Source organism: Ammospiza nelsoni, chromosome Z (genome assembly GCF_027579445.1).
Source record: "Ammospiza nelsoni isolate bAmmNel1 chromosome Z, bAmmNel1.pri, whole genome shotgun sequence".
NCBI classification, from domain to species: domain Eukaryota; kingdom Metazoa; phylum Chordata; class Aves; order Passeriformes; family Passerellidae; genus Ammospiza; species Ammospiza nelsoni.
In genome coordinates, this window is record NC_080669.1 from 35,927,547 (window position 1) to 35,948,878 (window position 21,332).

General features: G+C 39.7%; 1 protein-coding gene across 2 annotated transcripts in view; it reads left to right on the forward strand.

Moving 5' to 3' along the window:
* Nucleotides 1–669: 669 nt before the first annotated feature.
* MLLT3 (MLLT3 super elongation complex subunit) overlaps nucleotides 670–21,332 on the forward strand; it is a 120,036-nt gene continuing 99,373 nt past the window's right edge. For both annotated transcript variants that reach the window (XM_059492926.1, XM_059492927.1), the window contains exons 1-2: nucleotides 670–875; nucleotides 1,363–1,543. In XM_059492926.1, coding sequence (XP_059348909.1) covers nucleotides 864–875; nucleotides 1,363–1,543 — 193 coding nt within the window. In that variant the 5' untranslated portion in view covers nucleotides 670–863. The remainder of the gene's footprint in view (nucleotides 876–1,362; nucleotides 1,544–21,332) is intronic.

Below are 21,332 nucleotides of genomic sequence, written 5' to 3' on the forward strand. Positions count from 1 at the left end.
ATTTTATGGCTGTTGAAAAATAGTCATCTCACGAACGTCAGCACGTGATTTAGACATTCACAGTCAATCACTTCATCTCCACAGTGGTATTTTCCCCTGGCAGGAAGCCCCACATTATCTGCCATACCCGGACGAGATACGGAAATGTTTGAGGCAGTAGACGTGTTTTAGGAGACTCTCAGCCCGTTACAGGTAGAAATAGCGGCTGGCGCTACAAACGTGTTGAAGAAACGCGTTTGTTGTTTCCTGCCTGCTGCGTGCCCATCATCACCTGCCGTCCCTGTGCAAGTCGGGCATTCCCTTGCTGTCCTCCTCTCTTTGATTTTGCAAGAGAGTTCATCGAGGGCTTTTCGGGGGGGCTTGCTAGCGCGGGCAGCGCCTGTGGCGGAGCTGCCGCCAGGCCCGGTGCCGCGGGTGCCGGCCGGGCCGCAACCTGTTCCTTTAAGGGCGGGCGGGCCGGGGCGGGGCCGCGCGGAGGAGCTTGCGCACCATTGGCTGTCGCGCGGGGCCGGTGCCGCCCCCGGCACTTACTACTGTGTCCCTCACACTGTGTCAGGCAGGAGCGCGGTGCGCATGCGCGGCGGGTGCTGCCCTGGCCGGCGGGGTTGGGGCGAGCGCCGGGGCTGCCGCGGGCGGGGAGCGGGAGCGCGGGGAGCGGGCGCGGGAGCGCGGGGAGCCGGAGCCGCGAGCCAGAGCCGGCAGCCGCCGCCGCCGCCGGCCGGAGCAGCACAACAGAGGATGCCTGCCTCCCGCTCGCCGCTTCTCTGCGCGCCCGCCATCTCCTCCACGTCCTCATGAATTAGGGCTGCGCGGTGGGGGTGGGGGACGGCAGCGAGCGCCCCGACGAAACCGGCGCCCCAGGCATGGCCGGCTCGGTGAGTGAGTAGCGCGCGTCTTCTCCAGCCCTCCGCCCCGCGCTGCACGGCGCCGCCGGGAAGGGGCTGGCGTGACCGGGAATTTCTCTTCGCATGCGGCTTTCCCTGCCTCCCGCTGCTCCCGGTGGCGGCGCGGCGCGCGCCCGCACTTGGAGGGAGCCGTGGTCCTGCCGCCGCAGCGCGGGCAGCGAGCGCGGAGGCGCCGAGGCGTCCCTGACAGCGGGCCCGGCTCGCCTCCCCGCGCTCTCCCGGTGACACCGAGGGCTGTACTACGCCCTCGCCTGCGGGGCCGTTTTATTGTTGTTTCAGCGGTGCATTGCTGGTTTTGCCAACTCTCCCCCCACCAAATCCTTTCTGCCGTGTTTGTGGTACGGTTGTGTCCGCGTGTCCGCGTACTGCCCGCGATGGGTCCGGTTCCCCCCGGCCGCCAGCCCCATCTCCGCTCGTTGGGGCGCTCACCGGCCGCTCCCCGCCTCTTCCCCCGCAGTGTGCCGTCCAGGTGAAGCTGGAGCTGGGGCACCGAGCCCAGGTCAGGAAGAAACCCACCGTGGAGGGCTTCACCCACGACTGGATGGTGTTTGTCAGAGGCCCTGAGCACAGCAACATTCAGCACTTTGTGGAGAAAGTCATCTTTCACCTGCACGAGAGCTTCCCCAGGCCGAAAAGAGGTAGTGGGGTCTGCCCTGGGATGAGCGCTTGGAGGCGGCCCGGAGCGGGCACAGGCGGTGGGTCTGTGCCGGTCTCGGTGGAGAACAAAAGCGGTCGCCAGTGCGGTGGTGGGCTGCCGGGGCTCTCTCCCGCCGCTTGTGGGGCTGTCCGGGGGCGGGAGCGGCTCCTCTCTGCCCCTCACGCGCTTGCTGCCGCGGCATGTCCGCTCCCGGCTGCCTGTGGTCGCAGAGCGTGCTCCGGCCGTGGGCCTGGGTCCCGACTCCTTCTGGTCTCTCGGTGGTGGGTGGCATGGAGTTAGCTTCTGTCCCAGCGTAGGTGCTCACTGGCAATTTTTGCCCACGTGTTACTTCCTTCTGGCTGGTGTTGTTTTCTCCCGATGTCTGTATGACTGGAAATAAGGATGCCTGTACGTGTGTTGGTGTTCCGATTTTGCTACTTGTGTTTGGATTCCTTCAACACCCTGCGTGTTCATCACCTGGGCTTCATCTTTTTGTGAGTACATAAAAAAGTCTCAAAAGGTGCATTAGTAGTGCATGTGTGGTGCATTTGTACCCGCACAAGTTTGGCTGGGAGACATGTAAGAAGCCTTTTGTTTTCAGATTTGTTTCCTGAGCCTTTGCTTGTCTTGATTATTGTAGTGGGATTGGTTGAGGTAACAGTACAAATAAAAGAAGTGAGCAGGTTTATTTATCTATACAGACACAATACTTAGGTGTTATCTTTCATTTGATCTGTTATCTTTATTGGCATCTAGTACTTCTCCAGTTCCTTGGAACAACATTGTCATAAATTGGAGCTTGGGAGGGGATAAATTGAATGTTCATGGAGCAAAAGACAGGAAAATTTTGAGTCTTGAGATAAAAAAAGCTTTGCTTTGTGGTAGGATAAAAACATACAGTTTTATTTAATGTTTCTCAGTTGGAAAATACCAAGCTGTGACTTTTTTATATCGGTGATTGTGTTTTCTCTAGAATACTTTCCATCTCTTAAGCATCAGAGTGTAAGAATTACTTTATTTCAGCTCCAGAGTTTATCCTCTGAAGTACAGGCTGTTAACTGTCTTTTATTTTCATACCGTCAGTGTATTTTTTGGATCTGTTTAAATCTGTGCAGTACTACACAAACGGTTTTCAGTGAATTGTATGACGTACTGCAGTCTTATTGTTGAATTAAATTGCCTAGCTTGTCCTGGTGAGTTTTCCTCTTGCTTTCTTCTATTTCTTGTGCAAAAGACATGACTTTGTCTGTCTAGATAGTTTGGGAGAAAAACTCTTGAGAACAGATCTAAGAAACCTGAATAGCTGAGATAGTATTATTCATATTCAATGAATTAGATGATGGGTCATTCAATCAGAGGTAGGAAGTGTGCTTAATACTTGAAGGCCGGTCTGCATAGGAGTTGTTGGTGGTCCTCTCTGCTTTTGTTATCTCTGCTGTATTTATTTGCTTGCTGAAACATGATTCTGCTTCTCAAATTTGGTTGCTAGGTGTGATGCGGAGCTTGCTAATAAGAATATAGTTCAGGACTTTTGTAAGTGAGGGATATATCATTTGCTACTTGCTTTCTGTCTCCAGCTGCTGGGTTCAGTTACACAGTCATTTATGTAATTGTTTTAGGGTGTTTATTTTGGGGTTTTGTTTGTAAGCATAATTTTCATGATGTGGCAGCTGCTGGGAAGGATGCCCTCTTGTTTAGCCTGGGAGGGGACTTCTTGTACAATGCTTGTACCTGCCTTGGATTGTTGGAGAACTCTGCAGCCACTCTCATTCAGCAGATTATAACCTAGATGACAGGCATTCCATTCACTTATGAGCTTTGCTTAGCCTCCTGAAACTGTTGATGCTGAAGGAATTTCAGGACCTTGAAATCACATTGGGGGAATGATCCATGTGTGAATTACTTAGAATGTTTTCTGCTATTGTTAAGTGTTTAAAAGGGTGGTGGGAATGTGTGCCTTGTAAGTGGTAGCAGTTTGTCTTTCTAATTTAGAAGTGCTGTTAAAATTTTTGACAAAAGTATTCTAAGGTGTTTTTTTTTGGTCTCTGTAAATCAGTGCTACTAGTTTTGTTTGATAGCTCAAGTGTTGCATATTTAATAGGAATGATATGCATGTTTGAAGTGTTAGTCAAACTACCTGTTTTCACTTTGTCTGCAGTTATATACTTCATTATTTTAGCATGGGATAACTTACCGCTTTGAGATACTTGGTAATTTCACAAACTTTTCCTGAGCCATGGGTTTAGCATGCTGAATTTAGGTGTATAAGATTAATCAAAAGCAAGTACTAGTATACTACCAAGCCATAATAACATCTAGTTATCTGATAAGTGTTCTTTTTGTCTCATGATAAGAGTGGCTGCTCTGAGCTGTTTGCATGTTAGGAAAAAATTAGGTCATTAGGTCTATCTGTAAAGCTCATGGATCAATTTGAAAATAATAAATCAACAAGCTAAGATAGGTGTTATTAACTCATAAAGTATTTCTGTTACTAGATCACTTTTTATTAGAGACACAGTAATTCCGGCTACCAGGGGAGACAAGGGAGATACATTATTGTCAGGTCATTTGCTTTTCAAATTTATGAGAATAGCTGGATAAACTGTCAGTTTGCCAGCTACAACTATGGCTTTGCTTATCTGTTTATGCTAGAAATTTTGGAAATAGTGGATGTTGGCAGTGAGTTTGCAAAGGTGTGTCCAAGTGTTTGTTCTGCTAATAGTTGCTACAGAGCAAGCAGGGTCCTGTATCCCAAAGTTGCTTTAGTTTTAAGGTGGCAACATTACTGGGGTGTTGTTCAGTCACTGGCGTGCAGAGCAGGTTGGTTTGTGTGTGTTGGCAGGGTGGAGGGGTGATGGTGACCAACAGTGGACAAAGTGGAGATAAGCTTGAGTGACCTAATAAAATAGTATTCTTCATCTTTCAGTCTGTCTCACCTTAAAATCCTGAGCTTGAGATGGTGGTTTTATTGCTTACTGTTTGCCTCATGATAACTTAGTGCCTAAGTTTATCCTTGCATGGTGGAGCATACAGGAGTGTGCAGTGATTTGTGCTTTTTACTTCATCCTGTTCAATGGCCTGCTCTGCTGTCTGATTTCCATAAGTAGTTTCATGGATGGGGGGGATGGCAACAGGGCTGCTAGGCACATTATAGAGAGTAGAGTCATGCCCAGACTCAATTTCAGGTCTTTTTTGTAAGACAAAAGCTCTCTTAGGATCGTCATGCAATCACAAATGCTGCTGTTTGCAAATATTGTCTGCTGATGTAAATTGGTTGAGAGAAGATATGGAGAATTTTTAAGATTCTACCTGTATTTCAAAGCATGTGCTGCTTATCTTTCATCATTCATGTGAAGAAAATCAGCCTATGTGTAGAAGTGAAGTATTTTAAAGGACATCTGTGAAACAAGGTGCGTCACCGGATTGTGGTTAGTTTTGATCCATTGCTATACTGCCTCTGAGAGCGGAGCTGTTGTTCTTGCATTGTAATATGTCTCATTAATTGCATGGATGCTAGGCAATGTAGAAATATTTTCTTCTTCTTGCCCTATAAATGCTGATGCTCTTCAAAAGTTGCCTGACGTACTCTCACAGTATTTCAGTTGGATAAGGAAACATATCTCTTGTGTTTTGATGACTCGTAAGCACGTCTCAAAATGGCATTGGAACTAGTGTGTTCCAAGTGGTTAAATTTCTGTTACTCTTTGGTACTTTTTGACAAACTAAATTTTTCCTATTAAAAAAATGGTAGGCAGTATTTCTGTTCTAATAGCTTAGTCAATGTGAAAATTTTGCTTTGGTCACTGGAATCTTGTAACTTTAAAAGTAGGAGATGGTTGCTTTTCTCTGTGGAACGAGAGCAGCTCTGCTTAGTGCATCTCTTAGCTCAATACATTTTACCATTATAGGACAAAGTGGTGGAAGTAAAGCTGCTTGATGTTTTAGTGCAGGAAGGACCAGCTGCAGTTGTCCTCTGGAAAGTTCACATTTCCAGCATTGATTGTTTTCATTAAGGTAGTCTGTTGATGCAGAATGAGATTTCAGTGAATCATAACAGTTTAAAATATATTTAGTTACTGCAAAAGATGCCTTTTGCTATTCTTGTTAAATTATTTTTTCTTTGCATGATTTTTAGCTGAAAAAAAAACCTTTTTGTGCTCCATTTAAAGTCAATGAGAGTCCTAACTCTATTAATTTTAGTGAACTGAGTGATGTGAGGATAGGGACCCATAAGCAGATTCTTCCCAGATGATTGAAGTTTTCCTTTCAGACAAGCTAGTGCAGGCAGATCATCAAGATTACTAAACAGGCAACCAGTTTTATGATGTGTATTTAATATTTGGGATGTGTATATATATGTGTGTGTGTATATATGTGCATTAAATATTTAGGATATTTAACTATACTTGTAAGAACTTAGATCAGTTTTAGGTCTGTTTTCTTTGCTTTTTTCCCCCTCTTAAATTTGCCTGAGCCTAACCATCTAAGTATGATAGGCACACAGGAGTTTCTTTTTCATCAATCTAACAGATACAGGTTTCATACTGCATCTTTTAGGTCAATTGTGGCTCTTAGCTGCAGAATGGTTACATGAAATGACTGATATCTAGTGAAGAGCTTCATTTGTTTAACAGGAAACTCTTGAGACTTAATTTTGCTGCTACTGAGTATGAAGCTGAATGGCTTTGAGAATGCACGAGTGGTTTTAGATGCACTTTGTAATTCAGCCAGTAGCAACTCAAAAGGGCATTTCGCAAACTTAAAAGAAAGTGTAAAGAGTTTCAATATAGGGAAGCTATCACGTTTTATATTTATATGAGTGACATTAGTAAATAATTGGTGGTTTTGATTTTAAGATACTATGTGTACAGAAAACCCGTTTTCTAATAAATAATTTCACCTCATTGGTGTGACTCAAAATAATCATGTTCAAAGCCAATATTTAGCTTTATTTAGATGTAAACAGTGTGGAAAAAACTGGGAAATAATAGGGCTGCTGTATCCTCCAGTGTCAAAAACTTTTCTAGTCTATTTGCTCAGTTTTTTAGGTGGTTTAGTTGTGTGAATTATGTGTTCAGTTGGTGCTTATTTTAATTTTTTAATGGAAGGGTTGCTACTCGTACCTACATTTCTTCTCCCTGTAGGCATGTTTCTGCAAATGCTGATTTCTGTCCGAAACTGCCAATCAGTTCTGACTCTCTTAAGTCATAAAATATGATCCTTCACTATTTCACATTAGGTTAAATTTGTAAAGTGTTTAATTGTTGAAACAGATTTTTTAGTCTTAAGTAACTCTAGTTTCTTCTTACTAAAGCTACAATATTAATATTCATTGATTGTAGCTCTTCTAGATTTTCGATGGCAGGAAGTGTCGTTTCAGGACACTCGTTGTGCAAAAGATTTTTGGATATGTGTAGAATTCTACTTGCTTGAAGCAGAGAAAAACAGATTATTCTGTGTAAGATCAAATCTATCACTTTTTTTTTAGTAAGACAAGGGAGAAGATACCTCAGTATTAAAACTGGCGTAGTTTTCATTTTCTTAAAAAATTTAAGTGTGTTGTTCAATAATTATTGTTATGAATCCATTTACATTTGTACAGTTTTTATCCTTAGAAAAATAAATGTGTCAGAAATGTTTAAGCCATGTATTATTTACAGTTAGAGGTTAGGCAATATGAACTGCAGGCATGATTGTTAAGATTTAGTAAATTGTAAAATATTGGGCATAGATTTGTTACCTTTTTTTTGTGGTACTGTTTAAGTATGAAGGCTATTCTTGTAACAATGTTGTGCAGTGTGGTTAGGATTCAGTTTTTGTGTGTTGGGTTTGATTTTGGGGCTTTTTACAGTTTTTAATTCAGGTTTTGGAGATAAATGTTGAAGAGGATTAATCTGTCCTTTGTTCTGGTAGAATCTGTAAATAAGGCAACTTGATACATTTGGGCAGCAACATGAATGTAAAGCTCGTTGATGATGCTTGCAATAGTGGGAAAACACAGCTTATACGTGTTTAATCCCGAGTTAAATCTATAGGCTGCTGAAGCTTGACTACATGAATTTTTGTGAGATTCTTGTGACGAACACCTGCAATTTTATACCAACGGCCTTTAGTTCATAGGCAACCATCCTCTTTCTTTCCTTTCTGGCAGTGATTGATAGACATATATGAAGACAAAGGAACAGTCAAATTCTAACAGTTGTATATGTTTGCATGAAAATTATGATTTCTCATCTAGTTGTAAAACACTTAGCTTGTAATTCAAGCTGTTGTTTACTTTTTGTATGATTTTTGCCTTTTTGATGTGCCTTTTATTATATGTAAAGGGCTGTAAGAACAGACTGCTGTATAAAATATTTGTATACTTACTTAAATATCTGTGTGGGAATTGATTTTAAAATTAAATCTATTTATATAAGAGGTCATCAGAGCTCTTATCAGTATTGTTGGCTTAATTCTCTCCCTTGTATGTCAGGTATGGGCTGTATCACACTGTTAATACTGTGCCAAACTCCTGTACTGACTCTGGCTTTCTAGAGGAGTACAGGTTTGTTTCTTTGAGCTCCCTGGATGAGCCTAGTGGGTCTGTACGAGTTTGATTTTAAACTTTGTGCACGCTGTGGTAACAGAGGTCTTGACAGCTATTACATTATCAAACAGATAGATCAAATGTAATTTCTTTTAAATGCAATTCAGACACATTCTGAGCAGCTGATGCTTACAAATTGCAATTGAATGACTGCAGTTACTTGTCTGTAATTCTATGTGAAAACCCACATGACCATACAGGGTAGGATGTATGTATTTTTCATAGGACATTTGGTGATAAAGGTAAATACTGGCATAGGTGTTTCTATTTTCAAATGTTTGTTTATGATAACAAAGTGAATTATTACACATAACAAAGCAATACAAGAGTAGAACTGAATGAACAGTGTGAGGTGGATTGATTTTGCTGGTGATTCCTAGGATATATTGTAGTTTGCAGCAAATCTAAATTTACTGTTTGCAACTGCTTTTCTAAAGCTTGTACAGAAGAATTCCACCCAATTCAGTGGGACACTAATTGTTCTGCCCTTTCTAGATAGAAGTAATGTGAACGTAACATATATCTTGAAATAGGGGTTAACAGACAAGGTGTAGGCTTATAGGAGAAATTGAGGACTTTGTATACTTAGTATACTTCCTTGTATACTTAGTGGAAGACAATATTTTACCTTTTGTGTGCAAACTTTAAAGGGCACGTTATCCAAGAAGGAAAAATGTGGAGATTCAGTGTAAACAGAACTACTTGATGTTGTGGGCTAGAAGCTAGCAATCACATTGTTTTCCATCATCTGTGTGGAAAAATGGCAGGTCCAATAATGTTTGCTGTTTCTTGAAGCAGCCCTTCAAGTAATAAATTTTGATTGATTGGTATTAAATGGGTAAGTGAAGGTTTAATTCCTCTTGTTATCACATACCAGGCTCTACAATAACAAAAAATATGCACATTTAATTTTGCATAATGTAACTTCTAAGTGAGTATTTTATTGAAGAACTTGGTAAAAATAATTTACACAGTGGGGGTTTGTGTCATCGCAGCACTGACACCATCTTCTATGGAAAAGAAGGAGAGGGTGGATTAAACCTGAAATCTTGTGTGCTCTCTGAATGTGGAGATGCACAGATCTGGTGTAATATTCTAGGGCAGGTATTTGTAGTTAGGATGATGCCAGATGATTTTTTTTGACTTGTTCGATATTTTTTTGTTTTGTTAGTTTTCTCCTTGCGCAGCCTTCTTACAGCATAATATAATTCTGGATACTTTTGGTGTCTTAAAATGACTTACTACATTGGCTACAAGGAAAAGCAAAACTATGTGAAAGTAAAGTATATTGAAATTGTACAGTCTTTGACTTGTTTCTGTGGAAAGGTCTTAATGAATACTGCTTTGTAATAGCTCTAAGTGTTTCTTTAAATATCACTAAAAAGCTGAAAAGCTTTCACATTTAAAAGAGTTGTCCACCCTTGAAGTATTTTTTAGGTGGTGTTGTGTTTTGTCTCTGTGGCATAAGCTTTTGCTAGGGGAAAAAAATGGACACTAATAAGCTGAAGATTAGTTCTTTTTAGCCAGATCCAATGCCTAGCCCTTTGCACCCAATTTCCAGTTTCTGCCTTTCACTGGAGGAGTGCTTAGTAAGTGGAGGTGCTGCAGAGAGTGTGTGTCCTGTGCGTAGTGTGTGCTGGCTTGCTCCATCTGTGTCTCACAGGGCTTGGGGGTTTTGTTTTGCTGAGCAGTGGCACAGCAGGCGCTGCATTCCAGGGCCTGGCTCCTGTGCAGCACAGGCAGCACGCACGGGAGTGACCCAGTGGAACGGCCAACGAGCAGACGGAGGTGGATGTCTGCTGCCAGTCAATAACTTCACAGAGGATCCACACTGGAGTTTTTAAGACATGGGGAGGAAGGCTGTGGACTGGTTTTGTTGTGTTTGAAGACTGAATGTGGAAAGTATTTATGTAGATTGTTCCCCAAATTTAGTAGTTGATAAGAGGATGGAAGTGCAGTTGAACTAGTTTTGGACCAGGTCAGTTAACTATTCAAAGAAGTTCTCAACAGGTAAATTTCAGATATCTAAAAAAAAATGGACTGGGCATTGGCATGAGGAATAGCAAGGAATAAAGAGATAATGATAAGAAACATACTTAAAAAGTGTATATATATATTTTTTTTTGAGAGTTACAAAATCCCCAGAAGGTGTGTTTCATTAATGTAAATTAATGAATTAATGTAATTTACAGTTTTTTGTAAATTTCTCTGTATATTGAAGGTTCCTAATCTATTTTCTTGCTACTATTAAGGTGTTGTCTTGTAGAGCTGCAAAGGTCTGCTCCTGTCTGTGATAAAATTCCTGCACTGTTAAGACTAAATCTTTTTGGCACTCAAGGTATTTCCTTGCATGGTTGTCAGTAATATGTCTGAAGTGTTTTTAAGTGTGTAGCTTCTGTGAGTATTGTAAATGATTTCATTTGTACTTAGTAAATACTCTAAAACAAAAGGTCCCATCTTAAATTTGGTGAGGCTTTTTTTGGCCCCTTCCAATTGTGCTGTGTTTTAGCCTGTTTCTGCAGAATATTGCTGTGATGACTTTTCAGCAAAAAGTATTCTACCCATAACTTATAGTCTACTCATTACTCATTACAGTTAGGTTAACAGAAATGGCAATATAGCCATAAGTTGCATTATCCTTTCTATTTGAAGGGTCGAGATATTTCAGGAAGACTTCTGAGGCAGTAAGTTTTGTTTTTTTTTTTTGAGATGAGTCTGAATGTAAGACTCTTCTGCTTAAGAAAAAGGCAGCCAGAACACATGAATGTGTTCCCTATCTTGTGGTCTTAAACTCCTCTCTGTGTGCGTAGGGGGAAGTAATAACCCTCCAACCAGTCTCTGTAATTACCTGCTATCCTTTCTTGTAAGGATATTGGCTTTCATCATTCTCTGTATAAATTCTTCCCTAGGAAATTTGTTAAATAAAAAATATGACAGCTGACTTAAAAATACTCTAAGGTATTTGTGTGTAAATTACAGTTAAGCAACTCCATCCAAGCTCTTTAAGTGCCTTTGGCAGTCGTGTGCAAATACACCAAGACCAGCCCTTGAACCTAAATCAAATAAATCAGCCAGCATCAGTAAAATATTTGTTTGCTTCTGCAGGCATTGCTGTCCCATCCTAGCACTGCCCTTCTAGTGAGTATTGCCTGGAAACTAAATAGAAACAAATTTGTTTCTATGAAGCAGATCTACATTAGGTTACTTCCTTGAATTTGTGATATAATAGAAACAAAGTCAAACAATCGCAGCAGACCTTGCAGGTGTTGAAACAAAAGTTCAGTTGTATTAGATTACTGATCTTGGACTGCAGGGATATTTCCTTACGTTTTTGTCTTACTGCCTGAATTGAAGTTTACATTAGTTGAAATACTAATAAACTACATGAAGATTGACATTTTAAACATACGATCCAAAGTAGCTATTGTGTTTCAATATGGAGTACTTAAAATGTGGCTTGGGCTTATTTGTTTTGGTTTTTTTTTTGGTTTTTTTTTTGTTTTTTTTTTTTTTTTTTTGGGTTTTTTTGTTTTTTTTTTTTTTTTTTTAATTTAGGAGTAGTTTAAATCTGGGAAGCTGTCAATATGTGTATTCTAGACAATGAAAAATGTTATATTTTGGTTTTAGTTCCTCTTTGTAGTCTGTCCTTAGATCTAGACAACAATATTTTCTTGATTAAAATCTAAATTAACCTCTGTTTATTACAATCAGTTTCATAAGCATTTGATATGTATGTATTATTTTAAGTATAGACCTTGCACACAATCTGTAAATTTGTTTGCACATATTGTAATTTTATAGACATTTTGTGATTTTTGGAACCTAATCTAGTGATTAGATCAGTTTGCTTGCCTTGAAACTTCAATCACTTAATCTAAACTTATAACATTTCTGGAACATCCTTTTACTGAACAGTTTTATTCTGAAATAAAGAAAACTGACATTTGTATCTTTGCATGAAAAACACCAAAGGAAAATAATGGTGATTAAGACTGACATGCAAGATAAGGCTTCGTCTTCCTGCTCTCTGGAGAGAGTTTTCTTTCATTCATTTTTATGCAGCCTGTTGTACTGTACATTAATACTACATAGCTGGTGTCTGACCCACTTCTATTATCACTTTCACTAAACCAATGTGGGGGCCCACTGGGGGCCCAATGATTTAACAGCAGATAAGGGACACATTATGTGCAAGGTGCCTCCAGCAGTGGCCAGGTATGGGATTGAAAGGGTTTTTGCTGTTTTAGTTGCTAAAGTTAAGAAGAGTGGACTTCATAAAAGTTAGGGAAAATTCTTAGTGATCATGAGAAGCATGTTTTTTCAAAAGTGCCTCAAAAGGATGGGAGGTGGGCACCAATCAGGAAAGGCCAAATATTAAAGGTTACTCTCCCTCTTTTGGTATTAATTTTATTGACGAAACAATTTGTTAGAGATCACCAGGTTGGTACTTAAGAGGATGGATTTAGAATGAAATTGTCATTGTCTGTTGTTTGTTTTGGTTTTTTTTGTTTGGTTTTTTTTGGGTGGTTGTTGGTTTTTTTTTGTGATTTGGTGGTTTTGGATGATGCTAATTTTCTGCAGCACCTCTAAAACATGCATTAATTCTGTGAAGAGAAAAAGTGTGATGTGGGTGCATGTGTCTTATACAAATTTTGCTTGTACTCATTTATACAACCTTAGAATAGAGAGTCCATAATTCTGATTTAATATTGACTCTCTATCTGCATTCATACTGTGTGCCTGTGCACAGTAGGAATTGCTGGCAAAATTTTTTTACCTTTGACTAAAAAACAGCAGACATTTAAATAGCAGTGAGTTTAAAGATGTTTTGTGTTTTTTGTGTGTCTACACCAATGTGAATTATATTACTAAAATAGTATTTTCCTTGGCCAATATGAAAGTTTTTCTCATGTTAAGAAAAACAGTAATGACTCTTCAGTTTGTTCAGTTGAATCTCTTTGAAATTCCATGTTAAAAGGCAGAAATGTTGCTGGAGTTATTTGAAAGGATTATAGTGTTGTCCCCTTGCCTTTCTCAGAGATTTTTCCTGGTTATCAGAAACCATGTTGGCACAGAAACAAACAGCTTCCCCAGCTTAAATGAGGGGGAGACCCTTCCATATTAAATATAATAATAATAATAATAGTGCAAATGTGAAATACACCTATATAAATTCTCAGGTTGTTGTCATTGCTGAATCTCTAGGTAATTGTAAATTGTTACAGGCAGTATCAGTACTGTCAAGTGCCTTTGCTTCCTCTGCAGACTTGGGCAGTTTCTCAATTTCTTTTTCACATTATGATTATTTGTCACCCCTTTCTTTGCTTCCACACAAGAAGGGGTGAGAGCTGAATGCTCAAATGTGCTTCCCAACTTGCAGAAAGTGCTGAGGAATCAGGTATAGTGTGCCTTATGCCCTCTTTCTCAAGGTGTCTGTATCTTTGCCTTCTTTGAAGCAGTGTTGATTTAAACAGTTGCTATATCTTATCTGTGTTTGTTCTAAGTCACTTTCAAACATAATCATCCCAGTGCTAAGGTTTTGGTATGTTCATGTTTGAGCATGTGGGAATTGATATGCCTTATTTTCCTTCTGTGCCTTCTGGAAATTAGATTTTTGGCACTGCGCTAAGATGGCTTTGAAGCCCTACAGGCAAGCTGGAATATCAAAGGGCTACAGGAATTCAGCCATAATTGTTTTATGGCTTGCCAGAAATCAGCCCTATTTGTATAGGTAGCATAGAAAATAGCTGTGATTTAACAATTTGGTGCGATTTATATCCACCATAAAAATAATAAAAAAAGTTAAAGGGGTATTTTGGAAGCAGGAACTAAGCTGTAAATGCTAATTGCTTCTCCATTTTCTCAAAGGAACAAAAAGGAAACAGGGTTTAGAAAGCTTTCTATTGAAGAAAACTTTAAAAGGACCTTGTCTACTTTGAGGATATTTAATACTATACTTTGCTGTGAAATTGCACTTTTTCTTTTTCATTTAGTGCATTTAGATCATGCTATCCAAAATGTGCATATTAATAAGAACTTATTTACTACTAAGTCGGAAGGAGAATTAATGCAAACTTATGCAGCAGTATGAGTAAGTAGTCCAAGTGACCTCACTTCTGGCAAATTTGGATTAGTTATTTTTCTTTTGTGAGCGTAGACTTGATGCCCTTGCTCTCTTCTGGAAGTCTTGCTCCAAATTACTTTCCATTTGTGACTGAAAAGTTAAATGTGCCAAGCAGAAACTGTGGTTTGATGCATTCTTGGTTGCTTGGGGAACCTCTCTTGAAGTGTTGGTACTCTTATTTGGAAACTCGGGGTTAGGAAGCACTGGATGCCTCTTTGGCTGTACTGGATACAACATGTGAGTATATATGTAAGGTAATCCCAGTGTACGGGAGTGATGTAAGGAAGAAGTGTTCTCTGGGTTACTATTCAGTGGCTTGTGGTAAGAGCAAGTGCTGGAAGATAATTTCTTAGAAAAATGTAGCACTTAAAGAGATGTCACTTGGCATTAGGAGAACCTAATGCCATGATTAGGGGAGCTTTTGCTGTGTCTCTGTGTCTGAAGAGATGTAGAACTGCAGGTTACTTGTAAAGAAACAAAACTAGTTGGTAGCAGGTGAAAATTCCAGGATACAGGGGCATCAAGGCAATAGTGTTGCAAGCACTTTTGAGTATTTAGTTGGGAATAGTCTATACTCTGTAAATGCAGCAGACCATGGAATGAAAAAATTATCCAACTTAAAAATTAAAATGTGAGACCCAGAAAAATCAATGACCTGGTGCATCTTGCTGAGCATTGCAGAAGCTAACAATTCTGTACCAGTACTCATCCTTTTGCTGGTCTGTGTAGGCCTGCAGATACCCAAGCTGTTTGTAGTAGATTAAGCACACCTCATTTCTTTCTCTGATCTCATACTGGTTCTAGAAAGCTGCTGATTTCTTTTGGAATGCTGATATTGTTCAAGAAGCAATGAAACTTCTATTTGCTATGGGACTTAACTTGATACATGAGCAAGGTTTGGCACTTCTAGTACTAGCCTGTTAGCTCTTACTCTGAAAATCTTTGAATGAGATTTTTCTCTCGAGAATTAATGCCATTCATCTTGCTACCAGTGGCGCTCCTGTCACTCAGTCACTAAAAGGACTGATTTCTTTATTTTGCCTTTGGTGGTATCTGGAGGTGACCGGTCATTTTAATAAGCTGAGGGATTTGTCTTAAATTTGTTCCTTCTAGATCTCTTTTATTTAAAGCTGTTTGTTCTGAATGGCTTTTAGCCTCTCTGTTTATACCTTCAGTTGGTTTCCAGCTTTGATGTTCATCTGTTAACACTTGAGGATTTGTAGGTGTGATTGTCATACAGACTGTGGGTCTTTTTCAGTAACTAAATCTTGCTTTTAAGACCTACCTATTTCTTAGTTTATGGTATTTGAATGTTGTCTCCTGATTTGAGTTGTCTTGCTAGTAACTTGGCCTGACAAGTATTGCCCCTCTTATAAAGCAGTGCTCAAGGTTCAGTTCTTAGGCTTCTCAGTGAGGTAACAATGTCCTTGCTGGGATGGAATTATTTAATAGTAGCTGGTGAGGATTTGGTTTCTATGAACTTTGTATTGCATTGAATGCGTATTCCATTTGCTTTTTTGAAAAGCTTTGCCAGAAATGGAAACCATACAGTTGATCCAAGAAGGAAGACAAATACCTGGTACAAATACTTTTATGCAATGAGATGTGAGAAATTGCACAACTTAATATTTAGCCTGAATTGAATTGCCATTCCAACTATGTTGTTAGAGGATCTATCACTTCAGATAACTTGGGTACAATTTGACAGTGCTGTTGATGCTTTAGGCATTGTGTAGCTTAAGTTGTTTCTCATGTAATTTACATTCTAAATTGTTAGAAAGTCATTCAGTTGTGGAGCGGTAACAGGGTGGAGACTGTGGATGTATCTCAATTAGCTCTCAAACGTGTGGCACATGTGACTCAACTGGCACGTGAAGGGGGACTCTCCAGCCATCTGCTGTAACATCATGGCTATAATGATTTCACTTACAACAAGCTCCTAGTATTCAATAAGTTTGAGATCTGACTTGTGTTGTTGTGAAACAGAATTAAAGTAAAAGTTGATGTGGTTGTGATTTGTGGGCATCTCTGAGCTGTGAGCTAGCCCACAGGAGGAGGAGGTACATTTGCTGTGTATATTCTACTTTACATGCTTGTGTGGTCTCATTTGGTAGCAGTTTCCCCCTGGATATCTTTGTGCAAAGTAACTATGTGTAGTCTGTGGTAGGTGAAGTGCCTTTGTGAATTTTTCATTCCATATTGTCCCCATTCTCAGCTTCTAAACTAACAATCATGTGGTGTTTCTGATGATCTTGGTCTCCATGCACTAGTTGAGGCACACAGAGGAGTTTATTTTCCATTTGCTGATATGTGTATCCTGCACTTGTGTATGCATTGCAGGTCTCGGGTAAGAATCTAAAGTGCACCCATTCTTTCTGTGAGCACGAAGAGTGCCTGAGGGACTTTAAAAGGTAATGGGTCCTTACAACAGGTCTTGTTTATACCACTTCTTTGTACTTGCTGGTATGTCATTATTTCCTGTGTAAACTTTATAGCAAAAAAACCCTGAACATGATCCCTTTTAAACATCTATAAAATAAGATCTCTAGCTGCAGAAAGTGATTTGCAGCTTGCGAGCTCATCTACCAAGCTGAAGTGCATTATGACTAACCTTATTGTGCCTTAGTTAAGGATGAAAATAAGCTGTTCTGGAGTTGCTCAATATGCCACTTAAATACTGTCTTCTCATCTTCCTCTTTTTCAAGGGTTACTGTCCTGGTTTTTAGACAACAGATTTTATTTTCAGAGCTCTTGTAAATACAACTGGATTCATGCATGCACAAACAACTTAGTAGAGTGCATATGTGACTTGGTAGGTGTGGGTGTGGCCTGCTGTCAAAATGGGTGGCTCATCATCTTCAGTGAAAGCTTGTCACATAAGATGATTTACTGTGTTAAAACAAAAGACATCCTTCAATTCCTTGAATGCTTAAGTATTGCTTTGATGTTGCTGCTGATATATTGTGGTCTTGGCTCCCACACTTTTGTACAAGAAGCTTTAACTTGCTGAAGAACTGTGCTTTCAGTGAATTTCACTTACTTCTAAGACCTGCAGACTTTGCAACATGTTTGGGAGTTACAGGAGACTGCAGTATTAATTTTTAAGAACCAAAGGAAATTGCAAGGCTTAGACAAAAGTTTCCACTCTAGCTGACAAATGGTTATCTGCCAACTAGGAACAACTCAGATCTGTAGTAAGAGAAGGGTAGCAGAAAGCTTTTCTTTTTACTTAAAAAAACAATAATGTAATATTTAAAAAAGCTTTTTTCTTTAGTTTTTCCAGTGATAAATTTTGTTTTTCTTGAAGTGGCCCGTGATACTCTGTTTACTCAGAGGAGTAAGATAAGGAGGACCACAAAAGGGAGCTGTTTTAGTATTTTTAGAGTTTGTACATTTCTGAAGAGCAGCGAATACCCTCTTCATCTGAATGCCTGCAGGGTTATCACTATGAAAGTCATGTGGTACTCCAGGAGACTTCACTGCCCAACTAAGCAAGGGATTTAAAAACTTCTAGTGTGGTCATGCCAGAGCTGGTCTTACACCAGGTATCTGTGGTATCCATGCAACTCATGTTTATGCTTTTTATGTTCTGTGTATATCTTGAATTTTTTTGCCCTGGTTTGTTTTTGTGTAAGAGCATTTAAATTGTCTAATTGGTTTCTCAACTGGTAATCTTAAATCCCCAAATAAATCAGTCAGACTACTTCTTGGGTTCAATATTTGCAAGGGAAGAGGGAAATGACCTAATATCATCTTTCCTTCTATAGTATTTGACCAAAGTGAGCATTTTTTTTGTTGTCCGCAGATCTGATGCCAGAGATGAAGGTTATTGCAGTGACTCTTGAAGATATGCCACTTAGTTCAGTATGCTCTTTTAAGGGCCTCTACTTGGCACACTGGCACAGTGGTAGCAGTGTTTGTTAGCTGAATGGGATACTAGTGAAGGAGGGTAAGCTGCAGTCTGTCAGTGATGTGGGAGCTGGGCTCTGCTTGCCCAGTGCTCAGAAGTCTTTCTACTACAGGCTCATAACTCAGTAGGCTTTTATAGCATTGTGGTTTAAGGTGGACATGTAACTAAAACGTGACAAATGTGATTACTGATTTGGTATGTCTGTGATGGATTTAACTGGATGCAAAGTGTTACCTTTCTCTAAGGATAAACAAAAAGGTCAGCACTGACTCAGACTACTTCTTGTGGTTTTGACAGTTGTATCCAAAGCCACCATTTTAACACTCTACAGAGGTGCTGATCCATACTGAAGCTGAACCACCTGTTCATTTTCCCGAAGAAATTCATAACTTGCAACAGTCTTAACTTCATAAAAACAGTGTGAACTTTTATTTCTCATAGTGAGTATTTTTATTTATAACTCATCACTTCCTGATTCATGCAGTCAGCACAAGTTTGGTAGAAATTTGAAGTTGAGTGGTTTTCTGTGGATGTGAAATCTTTCTTCTACAGCAGAAGAGTATCTTCTGGATCCAAGAAAGTAAAATAACTTTTTGATTCTGAAGGGCTTAAAGATGCAGCACTTCCAGTGGTATTTCTGGCACTTGGTAGGCCATGTCAGACTTCTAAAACACTATTCCACAGCACCTAGCCAAGAAACAGCATTGTTACCATAATGGAGTGTTTTTTGCCTTCCTGACAATGGTAGGACATGGTTGGACTATAATACTCCAAACGCTTGGGAAAAATGAAGTACTCTTGCCAAGTTGTAGAGCAGCAGCTGGTTAGTACATGGGTCTAGAGTCCTCTCCCATGTTTCTGCTGGCTTCAGCATGCATGATTTTATGCTCATGTAAAACAATTTATAAAAACCAAAAGTTGTGGCCTTTGTTAGTTGTTGTGATCTTTTAGATGACATATTTTGCAGCCTCACTAACCACAAAAGAAAGTCATTGACTTGTGTTGCTGAGAGTAGGCACAAGTACCAGGACTGTTTTCTGTCCAATAAGGACAACTCTTTTCTTCATTGAGTATCTGGAAAGGTAGAATAGCCTGCTGTCTTCTTCTTTTGCTTGCTTCCAGGCCAGCGGTGCTCAAAAGACAGGCTGTGACATCAGGATAGATTTTAGCAGTGGAGATTTCTGGTGTTGTCAAGATAGGGTTAATAAATATGTTCCATTTAAGCAAGGTGAGAGAAGAAGCAGCTTTTAAATTCACATGTGCAAAAATTTGTCTCTCATAATGGTCAATTTGTTTGTCTTGCACCTATAGCCATATGAATGGGGCCAGATGCAAAAATTTTCTCAAAAGGCCTATTTCAACTGTTTTTATTAAGGGACCAATTGAAGTCAGCGGTCTTGTGCTGCACGCTATGCCTCTCAGGTTGCAGCAAAGTAATTTGAGGTTTCAAGCTTTTGTCATACAAGCCCTTAAAATCTACCTGCTCATAAGGCATTTATTAAAAATCTTTAAACTCTTTCTGACCTTCTCTAATGGAATTTTAATTATTCCTTTTTAGCATAGCATGTAGTTGGAAACAAATGGCTCAGGTTTTTCAGAAGTTAGCTATGTGGAGTGTCAGTGCAACTGAATGCTCTTAGAAAGCTTTTGAATGGGTTGACTTGAGAAGGCATGGCCTTGAAATCAGTGGGAATGCAAATGAAAAATAAAAAGGTAAAGAGGGTCTTGTTATCCAAAACTTTGATAGTCCTCAGTGGTTAGCTCAAGTTTGTCTTCCACTGTCCAAATTTTAAATGCTTTTTGCAGGCATTTCCTTGCTTGTAGAATTGCCTTACGTAAGATGAGAGGAGTGGTTGGTGTTTTTTATTGAAAGCATATATAGTAAGTGCTTGGGCTTTCTCTGTCTTCTTCATTCTGCAGAGGGAAGATGTACCAGGGCATTTGTCCAGAATCAAATTTCAGGGGAAGTCTGTGGGACAAGTGGTGAGCACAGACTCACCAGGAGCTTTAGAATGAGTATTTTTCCTAGTTCAGTGTTAAGCAAAGCAGTCTTTCCCACAGTCATTAAGCAATTGAGTATCCTCTGACTTACATGACTGCAGAGGCAGTTCTGTATTAACATTCTTGTGAGATGCAGAAACTGCCATGCCTGTCTACAGACATTGGTGAACTTGGTTCTCCTGTAGCTTCACAGCTTGGTGGAGAGAGAGAAATTCCTGCACGTTTTTAGAAATTTGAGACCTCGGAGAGTTTGAGATTGTCAAGGACAATGAATGAAAAACTGGAGCGGAGTTTTCTTTGAATGGATCCAACAGATTGTTACTTACCCCATACTTTTACTGGCTGTAAAATACCTGATTTAACAATGAGATAAGTTGTTTCTAGAACCCAGGGGAGAAAAATATTCCACAACAAATTAGAAGGTGCGAATTCACTCTTCTTTGTCAGGTCTGAGATAAGTGTCATAAGGAAATCCTGCAAAAAAAAAATAAGATTAATAAGATTTGTTAGTGATTTAACACATTGTAATTTATGCAGATTTTTTTCTTTCACTTCCTTTGTTCTAGGTAGGTGTTATAATTTCAGTTTTTTATTGTTTGGGATTTTTTTCCTCACCCTGGAAAGCTTTGTAATTATTATGCTATTTTGGAGGTTTCTATCTGCTTAAGGAAAGGTCAAAGCTGTTAATATCTCTGCATGATGTCACTTATAACACTGTCTCCTAGATGAAATTGGCAAGCAAGTTGTTCATGCTGTGTATGTAACTAATCCTGCCTTCTGATACTTAAGTTTTATAAAAGAAGGTTCTGAACTGCCTTTACTGCAGTTATGAGCATTTGTGGACAGCAGTTTTGGTTCAATGAAGGTGTGTGCTTTAACACCTGGATGTTGTTTTGAAAAAATCGCAGCCCCCTCCTCCCTCCCACTGGCACCCTCAGATATCTTAAAAGTCAAACACATGGGTTTGTATTTTTTATATGTTTTGAAAGATTTGTCAAAGTTCTTTATTTTTTTTAAAGATTGTTGGCTTAATGAAACCTTTTGTGTCCTTATTGACATACTTTGCTATGAAACATTAGGTAAAAACATCAAAAGTTCCAGCACCTCAGGCCTGAAAAGACAAATTCTTGAACACAGTGGTAAAACACTCTGAGGCACATGCATGG